This window comes from Setaria italica, chromosome III (assembly GCF_000263155.2).
Source record: "Setaria italica strain Yugu1 chromosome III, Setaria_italica_v2.0, whole genome shotgun sequence".
NCBI classification, from domain to species: Eukaryota; Viridiplantae; Streptophyta; class Magnoliopsida; order Poales; family Poaceae; genus Setaria; species Setaria italica.
The window spans coordinates 25,258,249-25,272,185 of record NC_028452.1 but is presented as its reverse complement, the minus strand read 5'-3'; the positions used below and the strand labels follow the sequence as shown (position 1 = coordinate 25,272,185).

Sequence of the window (13,937 nt, the reverse complement as noted above, 5' to 3'; positions counted from 1 at the left end):
TTTCTTTAGAGGCAATGCGGTCTGGTTTATCAAAAAATTATACATGACAGCACCGTAAGTGTTCCTCATTTCTCATGACTTGAATCATGGTGATCGTCTAATTGCGCAAATACAACTTTTACGATCAATTCATTGCATTTATTCATTTATGTATCTTGTCCCCTTAACGTCCTTGTAAAAGATATAAGTGGGGAGAGCTAAAGGAAAAATACTTTATAAGCATAGGACTAGCTGCCCACCACGTCGTCTGACACGTGTAAAATTTCATTAGCGGGAATAACATCGTGACAAAGATGATTATAGACCTATAGCAATTATTAGAACCTTAACCAGGCCAGCTGCACAGGGCTGCCTTTTGGCCAGTAGGGGGTGCAGCTGCAGCTTTTAGTTGGTAGTGCTCAAGCGTGAGTGTGTAAAAGTGCTTGGTAGTGCTCAAGGCACTGATTTGTTAAGAGTCTTTGCTAGCAACTGGGTGCCTTGCCGAACGTGCAGAAACCCAGCATTGAGAAGGTAGCGCTAACGTACAAAACCTGCCCAGCTCGGCGGCGAGCCCGGTCACGATGTCCGGCGCCTCCGCCGTTTGCGCCGGCGGCTTCTGCGACCGTTAATTTACCGTTAGATTGATGAATCATTCAAAAATATATTACGTACCTAAAATATATGCTGCAGGGTAATTGAAATAGTAAACCTGTACATCTGATCAATAGATGGAATCAAAAACATTTGTATATTAATGCACGGATGTATATTTACGCAATTATCCAATTAGAACCGAGGAGCATCAGTACTAATAGAATGAGGGAGGGAGAATTGCATGATGCTTACCTAAGTGTCTCCGCTGGCTTGAATTAAGATGGGCAGGTCATCCAAACACTAAGAACTTTTATCAAGCATGCACACGGCAATCCTAGCACCAATGGCACAGGCCATCGAGGGGGGCTAATTAAACAACGGGGATGCGATTGGAACAATCCAGCATCATCGCTAGTGGAGGATTTAGACGCCTTCAGCAGTAGTGATGTGATGTTCTTGTGGAGAGTCAGGTGGGGGGTCGGCAATAGGGGGATCTTTTCCAGCGATGCCAGAGCGGCGGTATTTTTGGAGGATTGCGTATCCCGCTTCCTGCTCGATGAATGAATCATGGCGGCAATATTTTCTACGTGCACGTGTGATGGGAAACATGAGAAATTTAAGAATCATTTTCTGCGTAATTAATCGGTGGCTGCCCTGTTGCTCGGTCTGAGAGCCGTCGAGTCGAACCGCGCAAGCGCAAGCGCAAGGCTAGCTGCGGAGCCGTTTGGGGATGAGCGAGCGGGTGATATGGGCTCGGGTTTGATCGGACCGGATGCAGATTTGGGTCTACAGAATTAGTTATTTTGTTGCCGGTTTTATATATACGTATGTATGAACGGAACGCGCGCCATACAAGCACGTACATTCCACGTCGACGACGATGTACGTCGTGCGGCCACGCCTCGCCAGGGACAGAAAACCGCCAAGACGTAGTGGGCGAGTACACGGCCGGTCCATCCCTGTACACTGTCACGCCGAACAACGCCTGTCCACCCTATCGGAGACCGAGCAAATCCACGCGTCGACAATGCAGCATGGCCGGAGCACCAGCTCGCCACCTGCTACAGTGCGCTACCAGCTTCCAGTGGCCCCCGCACAGGCGGCGCCCGCCGCTCGCTCCGCCTCCCAGTCTCCGGGCTCCGGGCCGGATAACTTCTCCCGCTCGGGGACATGCGCTCCCGCCTGTCACACGCCCGTACGTGTCGCGCGCCAGGGGCGTCCCCGCACACGCGTCGCGCCGCGCGGGCGCCGAGCGACCCTGCGCTGCGTCCGCGTCGGCGCCCACGTGCCCCGGCTGCTGGCGTCTCTTTGCCTCGCGACGCGCCGCCCCTCGCTTCGGCGGCTATAAAACGGCGGCGGCGGCACCCTGATCCTCCATGTCACAGCAACAAGCACACAATCTCTAGCTAACAGCAAAGCAACGACCTACACCGAGCTGACGACGGCCATGGCGTCCGGGCAGGAGAGCAGGCAGGAGCTGGACCGCATGGCCCGCGAGGGCGAGACCGTCGTCCCCGGCGGCACCGGCGGCAAGAGCCTCGAGGCGCAGGAGCACCTCGCCGAGGGTACGTACGCAACCGCCGTCCATATACCGGAGCCGCCATTTCCGAACAAATCACCATCTCTCTTGCTTCTGTCTGACGAATGAAAGTGCTGATGAATGAAAGTGATCATTGCTATTTATGATTCTTGTATGTCGGTGCAGGGCGCAGTCACGGCGGGCAGACCCGGAGCGAGCAGCTGGGGCACGAGGGGTACAGCGAGATGGGGAGCAAGGGCGGGCAGACCCGCAAGGAGCAGCTGGGCCATGAGGGCTACAAGGAGATGGGGAGCAAGGGCGGGCAGACCCGGAGCGAGCAGCTGGGGCACGAGGGCTACAGCGAGATGGGCAGCAAGGGTGGGCAGACGCGCAGCGAGCAGCTCGGCCACGAGGGGTACAGCGAGATGGGGCGCAAGGGCGGGCTCAGCACCAAGGAGGAGTCCGGCGGGGAGCGCGCCGCCCGCGAGGGCATCGAGATCGACGAGTCCAAGTTCAGGACCAAGTCCTAGATGCCGCGCCTGCTCCGCCGTGTACGTGCGGCGCCGTAGCATGTAGCTGCAGGCAGGGTAGTGTGGTAGTGTTAAGCCTAGCTAGCTAGTCGAAGACGTGCTGCTCTCGTAGTCGTAGGGAGCTTGAGATTGGCACGCGTGTGCTCTGAATAATGCAGAGTCGTCGCGGCACGCATGTAGGCGGTCATGCGCATGTGTGCGTATTGTCATGCGGGCTTTGCTTCAGCTAGGTGTAGTAGTGGTCAGTGTCTTGTCGTCCTCGAGGCAGGCTTCTTCAGGCTTTGTCCCCTTTAGTCGAACAGCAGCCTGTGTTGTTTCTTGTTTGGACCTCCTGTTTTACTTTGGAACTTCTTTCGCGCACGAGCCGGATTAGCTTCACACTGATATGATGAACAAGCTGCGCGCTTGATACTGATGAACAGTCTGCACGTCTTCTATCGAAGAACCTAAATTTTTCACTGCGTGCGTCGAAACAAGTTAAACTGTGTCCATAATACGGCGTGCACTGATGTTTGTCCTGGCACAAGGGAAAACGAACGGAACATGTAGAGCAGGAGCACTTTTATTTGGATAATGGTTAATGCATGGAAGAAAGTTCCTGCTTGAACCTCTTCGACGAAGATGAATCAGTCTACAGTAGAGCAGAGCAACATCACAGGTAACTAACCTCCACCTCGCATTTCGTTTATTTGCTGCTGCTCGACGAGCAGTTTTTCCTAAACATTGTCCAGGGTGTATGGAGAATTGCCCGTAGCAAGTTATCATACCGTTCATATTATTACCTCGATTTGGCTTGAGAGAATGTACACACGATAAGTCGGATAGTGTCGATGAGGGGCAATTCTAATCCGGTTCCAATTTGCGCCCTGTGATCGGTTTCAATCTGCAACCCTCGTCCTGTCTAAGAACTCAAAATTCATTTCCCGAGTCTCTCGGTTCGCATCTCTACTGTACGAAATACGAAATCCGGTCAGGGTCTCGGACCATTCTCAAATTCCTATTGAGCCACGTCACCAGCGAATCACGTCCGTTCACTACCGTGCTTTTCAATCAGGCCATCCGCCCACTGGTTCAGAGTCCAGACTCTTCCTGAGAACGCTGCAGGCTTCGGAGCGCTTGGGCTGATTTGCTACATGGAGCAAGCAGCGGTCACGCCGGCGCCGCTTCCCTCTTCCTCGATTCCGTCTCGATAATCTCGATCTCGCGGATGGCTGAATGCCAACACGCCAGCGCACCGCCCGCCTCCCCGGCGTCCCCGCTCCCTCCGTCACCACCGCCGCCGCTCCCTCCACCATACCAGTCTCCTTTCCCACACTAAACATAGCCATCGTCCGTCAGCAGCTCGCAGAGCTGCAGATCCACGCGACAGCGACGCCGAAGAAGAGGTCCGGCGCGTCGAACGCCGATGAAGCGCTCCGGCTGATACGTCATACTACAGGTAATCTGCAGGGTGCTCCTCTGGACTCTGGAGAGCGGCGAGTCCCAAAAGGCCACGAGCAAGACTGCAAGAGCACTCTCTGAATAGGCAAGCAAGTCTAGCTATTCCGCTGATCTCCTTGGTCTGCCTCAGGCTCAAACGGGAAGCAAAAGGCTAAGCCTCCATCTCATCATCCTCTGAATCAAGAAGAGCAAGCAACACAACAAAAAGGATCCCCGGCCTCGTACTCACTTACGCTCAAGATTGGTCCGTGGTGCTGTAATAATTATCAATTTGGCGAGGTAATGTAACTGAACATGCATCATACCATGCGGATAAGTACTAATCAATGATGTACATGCTATATAAAGTGTCTGACAAAACCTTTTATCTTTCATTGTGAACATTAGGCTCATCAAAATATATGTCCGCCTGCTTGAGGGAGCATAGAGATTGCGCCTCAAGCCAGTGTACGGATAATTTTTTTCCCCCAAAACATTCATGGCATAAAAAGAAAGAAAACAATTCATACTCGCTACAGACTTCAGAATACAGATACAGTAAAGGTTGTTGCCCTCGTAGCAGCTACTAATATTTTTAGGTTTGTTCTCTTTTTCTGAATCTGAATGTATCACAATGACTTCGGGGTCCAATTTAATCAGCTCCATCAGGCTTTCCTCGTTTTCCATTCCTGATAGATCCAGCAGGTTCTATTTCGGTAATGAAGAAGAGAGCGAACCTTAGACCTTAGTTACCATGTTCCTGGAACGTGGAACGTAATCGTTCCGCCCAACTACTCCTGACCACACGGCGCCCGCTGTCCAGAAGTATTGGGCATGCAGATGAGCGTGACAAAATAGAAATTCAGATTAATCAACCTTTTTATATGTCTTCCACTCTTCCATTTCCTTTCAAATTTTCTCAGCACATCTTCGTAAACTTAGCACACAAGCTAACATGTATATATACTAACCATCTACAAACATGCATTTCGGATGTTTTAGTAGAATTGGTATTATATAACTTCACACTTATCTACAAACATGCATTTCAGATGTCTTGGTAGAATTGGTATTATATAACTTCAAACTAGCAGGCTAATTAAGTATATCCAGACGATAATACATGTATCTCCTATCAAGTGGGGCGTGGCAACGCTGCGCCAGTGTTTCTAGTGATCTACTATACCAGCTCTAACCTCCCAAACGAATCCATTGAACACACGACAATCCATGATGCTCCACCTCCAAACGCCTACCTACATATGGATTTCATAGCAAAAATCGCTCGTTCAAAACAACCAGAACTAAGCCGGTTAGGCCGCTAACAAGTGCGTAATAATCTTTCATTTAGTGTATTTATAGAAACTACTACAACAACTAGTAGAGGGGACTCATCCACCCCAACTCCTCCCTCATCTCCTTCCTCTTTCACTTCTTATTCCCTCTCTTCTTCTACCTCTTCTTCATGTATGATAAAAAGTTATAAGACTGCACTCCGGTAGAGCCCCCTAGCCTACCCCCCGTATAGATCCGCTCGTGACAGCAACATTGCGGTATCACTAGCAGCAGCCATTTGTTGTTAGAGATGTGTATGGATACACTGTCAAGTGAGTCCTAACTGTTATGCAAAACTAGGTAAAGGTAAAGATAGTGATACAAAGAAACATGAACAAGAAGTCAGTAGATATTAATGTCAAGAGCAATTTTCTTCCCTAATTCTTATCCTCCATCTCTACACCAAAATTGTTTTTCTAAACTTTCTTGTACGTGGTTTTCTAATTTTCAAATCACACTGTCATCGTGCTCAGTCTCTTATACCTTATCCCATTCTTCTACCTCCACTTGGCCAAAGTTCCTTATAAAAATTAACATCCACTCATTTGGTTGGATCGTTTCCTAACCTTATCTTAATCATTTATTTATTATAGCACTAATCTAAAATACTGGAGGATGGAAATTCCACCTTGAATATTTGCCAAAAAAAAGTCTTACATTTGATAACAAGTGGAGGATGAAATAGGCCTCAGAGGAGGGGGCTCCAATCTAACTTCCAACCCACCAAGGTCCATCTCCACCTCGTCATCTTCTCCACCTTATCATCTTCTTCCTGGCACTCCTCCTCGTCTTCCTTCTTCCTAGTAGCCTCCACCCCCGCCCCAACCGGTGGTTGCCATGCCGCCGCGCCTTCTTCCACCCACCGCCGCTGCCCTTTCCACCCCGCCCTTTCTAATCCACCATCCCTCACCACCCCCGTCATCAGCCACTGTCCAATGGGTGTCCAACCCTGGCCAATCGATGGCGCTTCTGTGCCTCCGCCGATGGTCAAAACCGCTACCATCACCGAACCTACCCCACCGCCAGTCTTCCTCTAAACCCAGCGACCATCGGAGCCTCGCCTCAAAAACCTGAAACCCTAACTTCCACCCACTCGCCACCCACCACCACCGACCTCAACCACAACCTGCATCCGGCGGTGACCTTCCCACCCTGCCGCTCAACTTCCTTCCCCTGGCCCCGACGGCGTCGGTGGCGACATGAACAGTAGCTAGGGTTGGAGATCGGGTGAGGAGAGAAGGAAGATCTGCAGCGTTAATTTCTATTGTTTGCACAACTCTTAAAGCGAAATGTGGAGGGTTTATCCATCATGCGAAAGAAGGATAGGATTCCCGCAGGAAAAGGCCTATCCAGCGTCTCAGCCCGTCTACCGCGGGCTGGCCTGCTAAGAAGCCAAATCGGTCGGCAGGGCCCGCTAAATCCCGCACAAGCCCGCAAATGCTATACGCTCCCGTTCGCCCGTCCTCCTCCTTGCCTCGCTGCTCGCGTGCGCGCGTCTGAGGAGCGCCGCCACCACCGCCGCCTCCGGCCCCTCCCTTCGTTACCGCTGCCGCCCCCTCTCTTCGTTACTGCCGCAGCACTCGCAGTTGCAGCCGCCGCCTGTCCTTCCATCACCTGCACCGCCGCCTGCTGCCCTGCCGCCGCCTCCGCTGCCAAACCCTAAGTAGGCTGTCGAGTTCAACGGCGAGGTCAGTCTTCAGATTCATTCGCTTCTCCGCATAGTTAGTAAGTTGATGAGCTGATCTGTGGCTCCAAGTGCTAGATTTATTGATCTGAGTTATATTTTTTTCTTGATTTTTGTTGTTGTGGTGGTGATTCTTTTTGCTGCGCTCTTGAGCAGCAGCTCCCCTAATCTGCGGTCTACGTCACTTGGTGGGTGCTGATAGGATCTCGTATTAGTATCAGCGTTAGTTCGAGGTCCTTGTCTAGTAACCCGTCAGGTACTTGAAGCTTGGGTTGGGTGTGTTTGTGATTTTCTTGCTAGCTTTCAGTGTGTTCGCCTATTTGGCTGGCCTTTGGTCTTGGATGATGGTCTCTGAAAAACTATAACTGTAAATTGTTTAGCAGTAGCTTATTTAGTTCTTGGGTCTTCGCTATATGTGCAACTTGCTATAAAATGTGTGAGCTGTGAGGTCTTTATGCTTAATACATGGCACTTGATTTAGTGTATTGTGTAGGTGAGATCACGTAATCCTGCTGATCTGCTCCCATTTTCTCTGTTTTGCTCCCACTTTTCTTTACAAGTATCCTGCTCACATTAATGCTGAGACTTCTACTACTTCTCGGTAACAAAATGGTTTAGTTTCAGTTTGACCTAATCAAGATTGATCTGTCAGTACTATATTGTAGAACAATCCAAGTTTTGCTTAGAGTAGAAGCAATTGTATATGATCTAGTGTTATTTAAAAGTGGAGTGCAGGATTCTTAATATGGCAGTCAAAGTAGCTTTCTTTGTTTTCCTCTCCATGGTATGAGTTGCATCTGGTTGCAAAATGTAGTTGCTTCTCTGGATTGGTTTGTTCATCTTAGTTTGTACTATCATCATTGCTCAATTACTAACTTGAATTCATGTGTTGGACAAACTGAGAGATCACTTGTAAGTTGGAATTGCATAATCACACGAGTCTGTATTTCTTTGATTCCAGTTCTGTTGGAAAGTTACACTTTACATGTTCACTCCTTATGAAAAATCTGAATGTGCATTCATACTAGCAGTTGAAGTTTTTTATCTTTCAAAGATGTCCAAAAGCTTGATCTTTTCAGTTTGATCTGATCCCGTGGCCCTTTGTTGCCGCTGGGCAAGTGAATGCAACTCTTTTCTGTTCTATTTATATCACTTTTGCCATGTTGTAGTATGTATTACACAATTAAATTCAATTACCCTCTAGATGGAAGAAATTCAACTATTTGTAGTTAACATAGTGATGCAATTCTTGTGGTAATTTTAATTTGAGTTTTTTATTCTAGCTCCAATAAAACAAAAATGAATTTACTGACTTATCAAGGCTGTCAGCAGGAGCTTTTCTTCTTCTTTTTCACTGTATTAGATGTCTCTGGTCTAAATGTGCTAAATTGAAATTCCTTGCTATGTGTCCTCCATTCGGTTGAAAGCTGTTTCTTCTGGGCTCCTGCTAGGCTTTGCTTCCCTTGTCAAGCCCAGCAGATGTGTGTGGCAAACATGTTTTGACCTTCTGGGACACTGCAAAGCCCACAGAAAAGTTCTGTGTGGCGGACTGGCGGCCTGCAGGCTGTCTGCAGACGGTTCTGCTTGCATCCTTACATAGTTTGGTAGCATTATATGTGTGTGTGTTTTTTGTTTATTTTGAGTGCTTTTCTTAGCTTAGAGGTGCAAGCATAAACCATGATATTAGAGTTCACAAACACCTCGCACCATGATCATGCAATTATTCTGTTCTTTTTAAGTTTTCTTTTGTATATAAGTTATACACGGGTTGTAAAAGGACCTTGCATATTACTACCTCCATTCCAAGGTGTGTTAATTTTGTCCCATGTCAATTTTTTGCAACTTCGACCGAGTTTATAGATATTAATACATCTACAATACCAAACGGATGCTCTTTCCAGACATGTTTCATGATGGATTTAATGAAACTAGATGTTGGTGCATTCTATGATCTTGGTCAAAGTTAGAGAAATTTTACTTAGGACAAAACTAAAACACCACATTTTGGAACAGAGGGAGTAACATTTAGTGCCTACATTCTGTTTTTTTTGTGGCTGTTGTATAGGCAATTAGGCTTTATTTATGGACTTAATTTTACATGTTCTTTTCTGAATTGTGGTACTCTCCTTCTCATATGATTTCGTGGTGGCTCATGGAACTTTTTTTTTCACTGTTTTCTCAGTTTGTTCTCTTGTTTAAATTTCCAGGTGCTACCAACCTTGAAAGATGGCAGATGATGAACAGGCTCCAAGCTCTAGGAAGAGGGTTGCAGGTACCCAAATCAACAAGGATAATCCTGAGCCTGATGATGACGGACCAGAGCAAGAGATGGGTACATTTAAGAAAGCTACTGAGGAAGTGATGGCAACCCGAAGAATTGTAAAGGTTCGGCGCCAGCAGCCGTCATCAGCTCCTTCTTCTAATCCTTTCTCTGCAATCAGATTTACCCCCACTGATTCTAGTGTTCAAGCAAGTGCCCCTGTCACAGAACCTCAACCTTCAGATGTCAAAGCTGATGAGGGCAGCAATGGTAGTGGCAAAGATACTATGTCTGTGCCGGACAAGGATGCTGGCTCTGGTGAGGTAACTGAGATTCAGAAGGATGAATCAACTGTGAAAACTGGCTCCGGTGCCACAACTGAAGTGCCACCTCAACCTGTTGAAACCATTGACAAGGCAGAAGACGCAAAGGACGGATCTGGTGCAGACAAAGTAGTAGTTGGAGAACCCAAGGAAGGTGACAGCATGCCATCTGAAGTTGAGGACAAAACAAAAGAGGGAGATGCTGAAGAAAAGGAAGGGGCAGATGAGGTTGGAGATGAAGATAGAAACAGTAAGGATGGTACTGAGAAGAAAGATGGAGGTAATTCAGAGACCAAGGATGGGTTGCCTGATGAGCAGAAAGATGCTGATAACAATGGGCAGTCCTCATCAGCAACACCACTTTTCTCCTTTAAGAATCTGTCAAGTGGTCAAAATGCCTTCACAGGTCTGGCTGGAACTGGATTTTCAAGCACATCATTCTCATTTGGCTCGGCCTCTAAAGATGGATCAAGTCCTGGTCCCCTATTTGGGCTGAAGACTGATGGTTCTTCATTCCCTTCTTTTAATCTTGGTGCTACCAACAACGGGAATTCCTCCACAGCGCTCGCTACTTCAGGAGAGGTGCCCAAGAAATTTGCTATGGCAGAGGGCCCTGTTGAAACTGGTGAAGAAAACGAGAAGGCTGTATTTACTGCTGACTCTGCTTTGTATGAGTACTTAGATGGGGGCTGGAAAGAAAGAGGAAAAGGTGAGGTGAAGCTGAACGTCCCTGTTTCTGGTGGTGAGAGAGCCCGGCTCGTCATGAGGACCAAGGGCAATTACCGGCTGGTCCTGAACGCGAGCCTCTATGATGACATGTCGCTCAAGGACATGGACAAGAAGGGCGTGACATTCGCTTGCATGAACAGCATCGGCGAGTCTCAGAGCAGCCTCGTGACTTTTGCTCTGAAGTTCAAGGACACTGCCACCAGGGAGGAGTTCAAGGGCGCGGTGGAGACTCACAAGGCACTGAAGGCACCTGATGTGCCGCTGAAGACACCCGAGAACTCCCCCAAGGCAGCCGAGGTCTGAAGCCTGTTGGGTCACGCTTATGCATACTTAGTACGTCTCCAGGAAAAGGAGCCGAGAGATACTATCTGTTATTTGCGGAGTTTTTAAATGAGATGTCTGTATCACACCATGATGTCCTGAGTTGTGACTTGTGACTGCATACGGTTTCCTGATGCTGTTTTTTTGGAACAGTGGGTAGCCTGTGAACTACATTAAAGTCATAATCTTAGTAACCTGGAGATGAGACTCTTTTGGTCTATATGCTTTTGTATTGTGCTCCTTTATGCTCGCTGTCTGTTAATCTATGCGTGCCGACGTGCCGTGTTTTCCAGTTATCATGCCTGGAGGGTTAGGTTATCGTCTCGATGTAGTTTCGGCCTTCCATCGTTGGTAGGCCGTTTTGCACCGCAACCGAAAAAGTCCTATTTACCTCCCTGGAATAAGGACTGAGTCCGCGTTTCCTCCTATGACTCTAAAACCATCCGTTCCGACTCCTCCAACTCACCAAACCGGAGGCTTTACCACCAAAACCTGAATCCAGCCTGGTTTTATCCTACGTGGCAATGACGTGGCGGTGGTTTTGACATGCGTAAAAATTTTCTTATTTTTTATCCTCTTCCCGTACTCCCCTGCCGCCGCCGCCGCTGGCCATCCGCGCCGTGGCCACCTGTGCCGCTCAAGGTGCTCCAGGAGCGCCTCGACTTCCTCCTCCTCCTTGGCCTATCCACCGACGACCTCTACATTTACAAATCAAAACAAGAGCAAGCGAGGAGCGGGCGAGCATGACGCAATATGAGCAGCGTGTGAGCGGCGGACGCCGGAGAGATCACCTGTTCCTTACTTCTTCTTCCTCACGCAGTTACGCTAGCACTAAATTCACCAAGCAGTGGCCTAATCTTTCTCTGATGCGGAAGGGCAGCAGCTGCAGCATCACACAAGCAAGCACCCAGGCTACCAATTTCTCCCTCGAAGCTCGCTCCTGTTACATCCGTGCATGGATTAATTTGGATGGATTAGCCCTAGCCCCGTATGTCTAGTAATTGGTTGATTTTGCTCTCAGTCCAAGAACCAGCAGTCGTTTGTTCTCAATCACACGCGGTAATTGCTCGTCGGCGTCGCCTCCTGGGTCCTCACGCCAGCACTCCAGCTTCTGCTCCACCTGCGCAAGCAAGCAAGCAAGAGAATCGGAACTTGATTGTGGAGCAATCCGTCCAAGCAAAGCAAAAATACTCCATCAAAACGAAGCAAGCGCGCGCCATGGCAGGAGGGTGCGGCTTTGACCCGACCTGACGCGAGTACGCGACCTCTCCCGACCTGCGGGTGCGGCCTCGATGCGCAAACATGTGTGGAGCTCGGCGGCGACGCCGCCCCCGCTCAGCCTCGCCGTCCGGCTGAATAGGGATGGATGGATGGATGGATGGATGGGGGATAAAGGCCTCGCCGTCTCTCCTCCGTCCGGCTGTCCGACGACACAGACAGGTGGGCTCGTGACACGTCGGAAAGGTGACGTGGCGATGACAAGGCGCCAGCTCGGGCCAAACCAGGATGGAATCACGTTAGGGAGTTGGAACAGACGGTTTTCGAGTCTAAGGTGGAAACGTAAACTCGGCCCACTGTCCGGGAGGTGAATAGGACTTTTTCCTTTTCGTGGACAACTATTCGTACACTTTCGGCCTTTGTTCGATGAGATGGGCTGACCGCTAGATGGTGGCCTATTCTGTCTGATCCGCATATTTCTTAGGAGTGGCCCATTTCTGTAGATATTTCCTTGAACAGAAATACTTACTTCCTTTCGCATTTATACGACGGTTCTGACAATAAACTAACACTAAATGTCAGCCAAAATGATTGTCAGTTATGCACGCATTCATCCGAAACAGCAGCAGTGTTGCGGTTCAAGTTCAATGATGCTGAAGCATATAAACGATTAACCGTATCCAGGGCCACTGTTGGTCTAACATTTTACATCCACCGTCTCTGCTCCTTTACCTGCCACTGCTCAGACTGAAACAAGTTCGCCGCCGATTCTTCTTCTCCATGGTCAGTAGCAATCGTACCCCTAGCAAAGATAATGGAAGAGCTAGCTAACGCTGTTTTAGGAGCAAATGCTGACAAGGGGGCGCCTGCTGTCTTTGTTTGTTCGTTTCTGGCTACGAGGATTCGCCTACGCACGCGCGCGCAACGCACCTGTCCTCTCGTCCACCCACCCGAAAGCGACGGCGATCGCGATCGTGATCGCGACGTTAACGTTAGACCCCACAGCCAGGGGGCGCGGTCGCGGCGAGGAGTGCACAGGCAGGATGCACCCACGGGCAGGCAACAGCGGCGCAATAATTGAAAGAATTTGAGGTCTCAGCTCGCTCCCTGCGTCGTACTGTGCCCGATCGGGCCCCGGCACCGGCCGTAAGGGTGCATGGTGAAAACCACGCGGTGGTTGGAAAAAGGATATGGCCATATGGGGCCTGGCTCCCGTGGAACGTATGTACGCCTGCGAGCTCATCTCGTCCGTGGCTTTGTTGTCGCTGTCGGCTTACTAGGCCCTCCCATATTTTAGGTGCACTTGTTGCATCGCGTGCACGGGGCACCTTTCCGAATGATCAGTGGTCTTCCTTGTTTAATCCTCTCGCTGATGATTGAAACTTGAGAGGGAACTGATTTTTCATTCAAATCCAAGGTGACACTAGATCCATTGATGACTACAGTACATTTTTAGATAGAGATGTTTGGATCCCGACCACCATTTGCCACACTACGTCTATGGCTTTCATAGAGAATCATGATCGTTGCTTGGTTGGAAGCAATGGAATGTGGTAGCTGCACAAAAAGATGAGCAATACATGCAATATTTTCCTAGCAAAAGTGTGGTGTCGAAGAATGAGCGCCATATATGTGGCGTGCTGTATGTGCAGGGAGTGAAAACATCGTAACAGCTCCACTTTTAAGTTCTGATATCTCTAATGGAAATATTGTGAAACGTTTTCCTCATGACCAGTGAGATGGAGGAAGTAGTATATTCACTACAAATTCAATTGGACATAGAATTTATTATACTAGGTATAAAATGACTACTACCGGCATGCCAACATTTCTTGTCGGATGCTGCCGCAAAAGGTACAGAAACCACACAATTCACGAATCACGACTTATTCGCTGCTCTTTATTTATTCCACTTACATATAATTGGATTTCCTCTTTCAATTTTTATCCCTTCGAGCACGTGGCCTAAAACTTCACTGTCATTCTTGGTACGACTCCGCCGTCACTTTCTGATCCCAAGAAACAA

The 13,937-nt window shown here is 48.8% G+C and overlaps 2 protein-coding genes and 1 long non-coding RNA gene across 4 annotated transcripts; 2 read left to right on the top strand and 1 right to left on the bottom strand.

Moving 5' to 3' along the window:
• Positions 1 to 1,951: 1,951 nt before the first annotated feature.
• Positions 1,952 to 2,975, top strand: LOC101756456 (late embryogenesis abundant protein B19.4). The gene is made up of 2 exons (XM_004962314.3): positions 1,952 to 2,138; positions 2,279 to 2,975. Exons 1-2 carry the CDS (start codon positions 2,021 to 2,023, stop codon positions 2,620 to 2,622), a joined length of 462 nt encoding a protein of 153 aa, XP_004962371.1. The 5' UTR covers positions 1,952 to 2,020; the 3' UTR covers positions 2,623 to 2,975.
• A 3,819-nt stretch (positions 2,976 to 6,794) lies between these two features.
• Positions 6,795 to 10,913, top strand: LOC101756861 (nuclear pore complex protein NUP50A). 2 transcript variants are annotated; one of them, XM_022825333.1, is made up of 2 exons: positions 6,795 to 7,101; positions 9,268 to 10,913. In XM_022825333.1, exon 2 carries the CDS (start codon positions 9,287 to 9,289, stop codon positions 10,673 to 10,675), a length of 1,389 nt encoding a protein of 462 aa, XP_022681068.1. In that variant the 5' UTR covers positions 6,795 to 7,101; positions 9,268 to 9,286; the 3' UTR covers positions 10,676 to 10,913. The 2 variants fall into 2 exon arrangements, with proteins under 2 accessions (XP_022681068.1, XP_004962372.1); XM_004962315.2 differs by having other exon boundaries at positions 6,796 to 7,064.
• A 524-nt stretch (positions 10,914 to 11,437) lies between these two features.
• LOC111256790 lies at positions 11,438 to 12,074 on the bottom strand. Its single transcript, XR_002677016.1, has 2 exons — positions 11,941 to 12,074; positions 11,438 to 11,813 (listed from the first exon to the last, which is right to left on the bottom strand). It is a non-coding gene; the product is annotated as an uncharacterized LOC111256790 (long non-coding RNA).
• Positions 12,075 to 13,937: the final 1,863 nt, after the last annotated feature.

Excerpts from the sequence above, each read along its gene's own strand:
- LOC101756456 (XM_004962314.3), top strand. The coding sequence starts at position 2,021 with ATGGCGTCCGGGCAGGAGAGCAGGCAGGAGCTGGACCGCATGGCCCGC. Across the intron at positions 2,139-2,278 it reads GCAGGAGCACCTCGCCGAGG|GGCGCAGTCACGGCGGGCAG; the intron begins GTACGTACGCAA and ends ATGTCGGTGCAG.
- LOC101756861 (XM_022825333.1), top strand. The coding sequence starts at position 9,287 with ATGGCAGATGATGAACAGGCTCCAAGCTCTAGGAAGAGGGTTGCAGGT.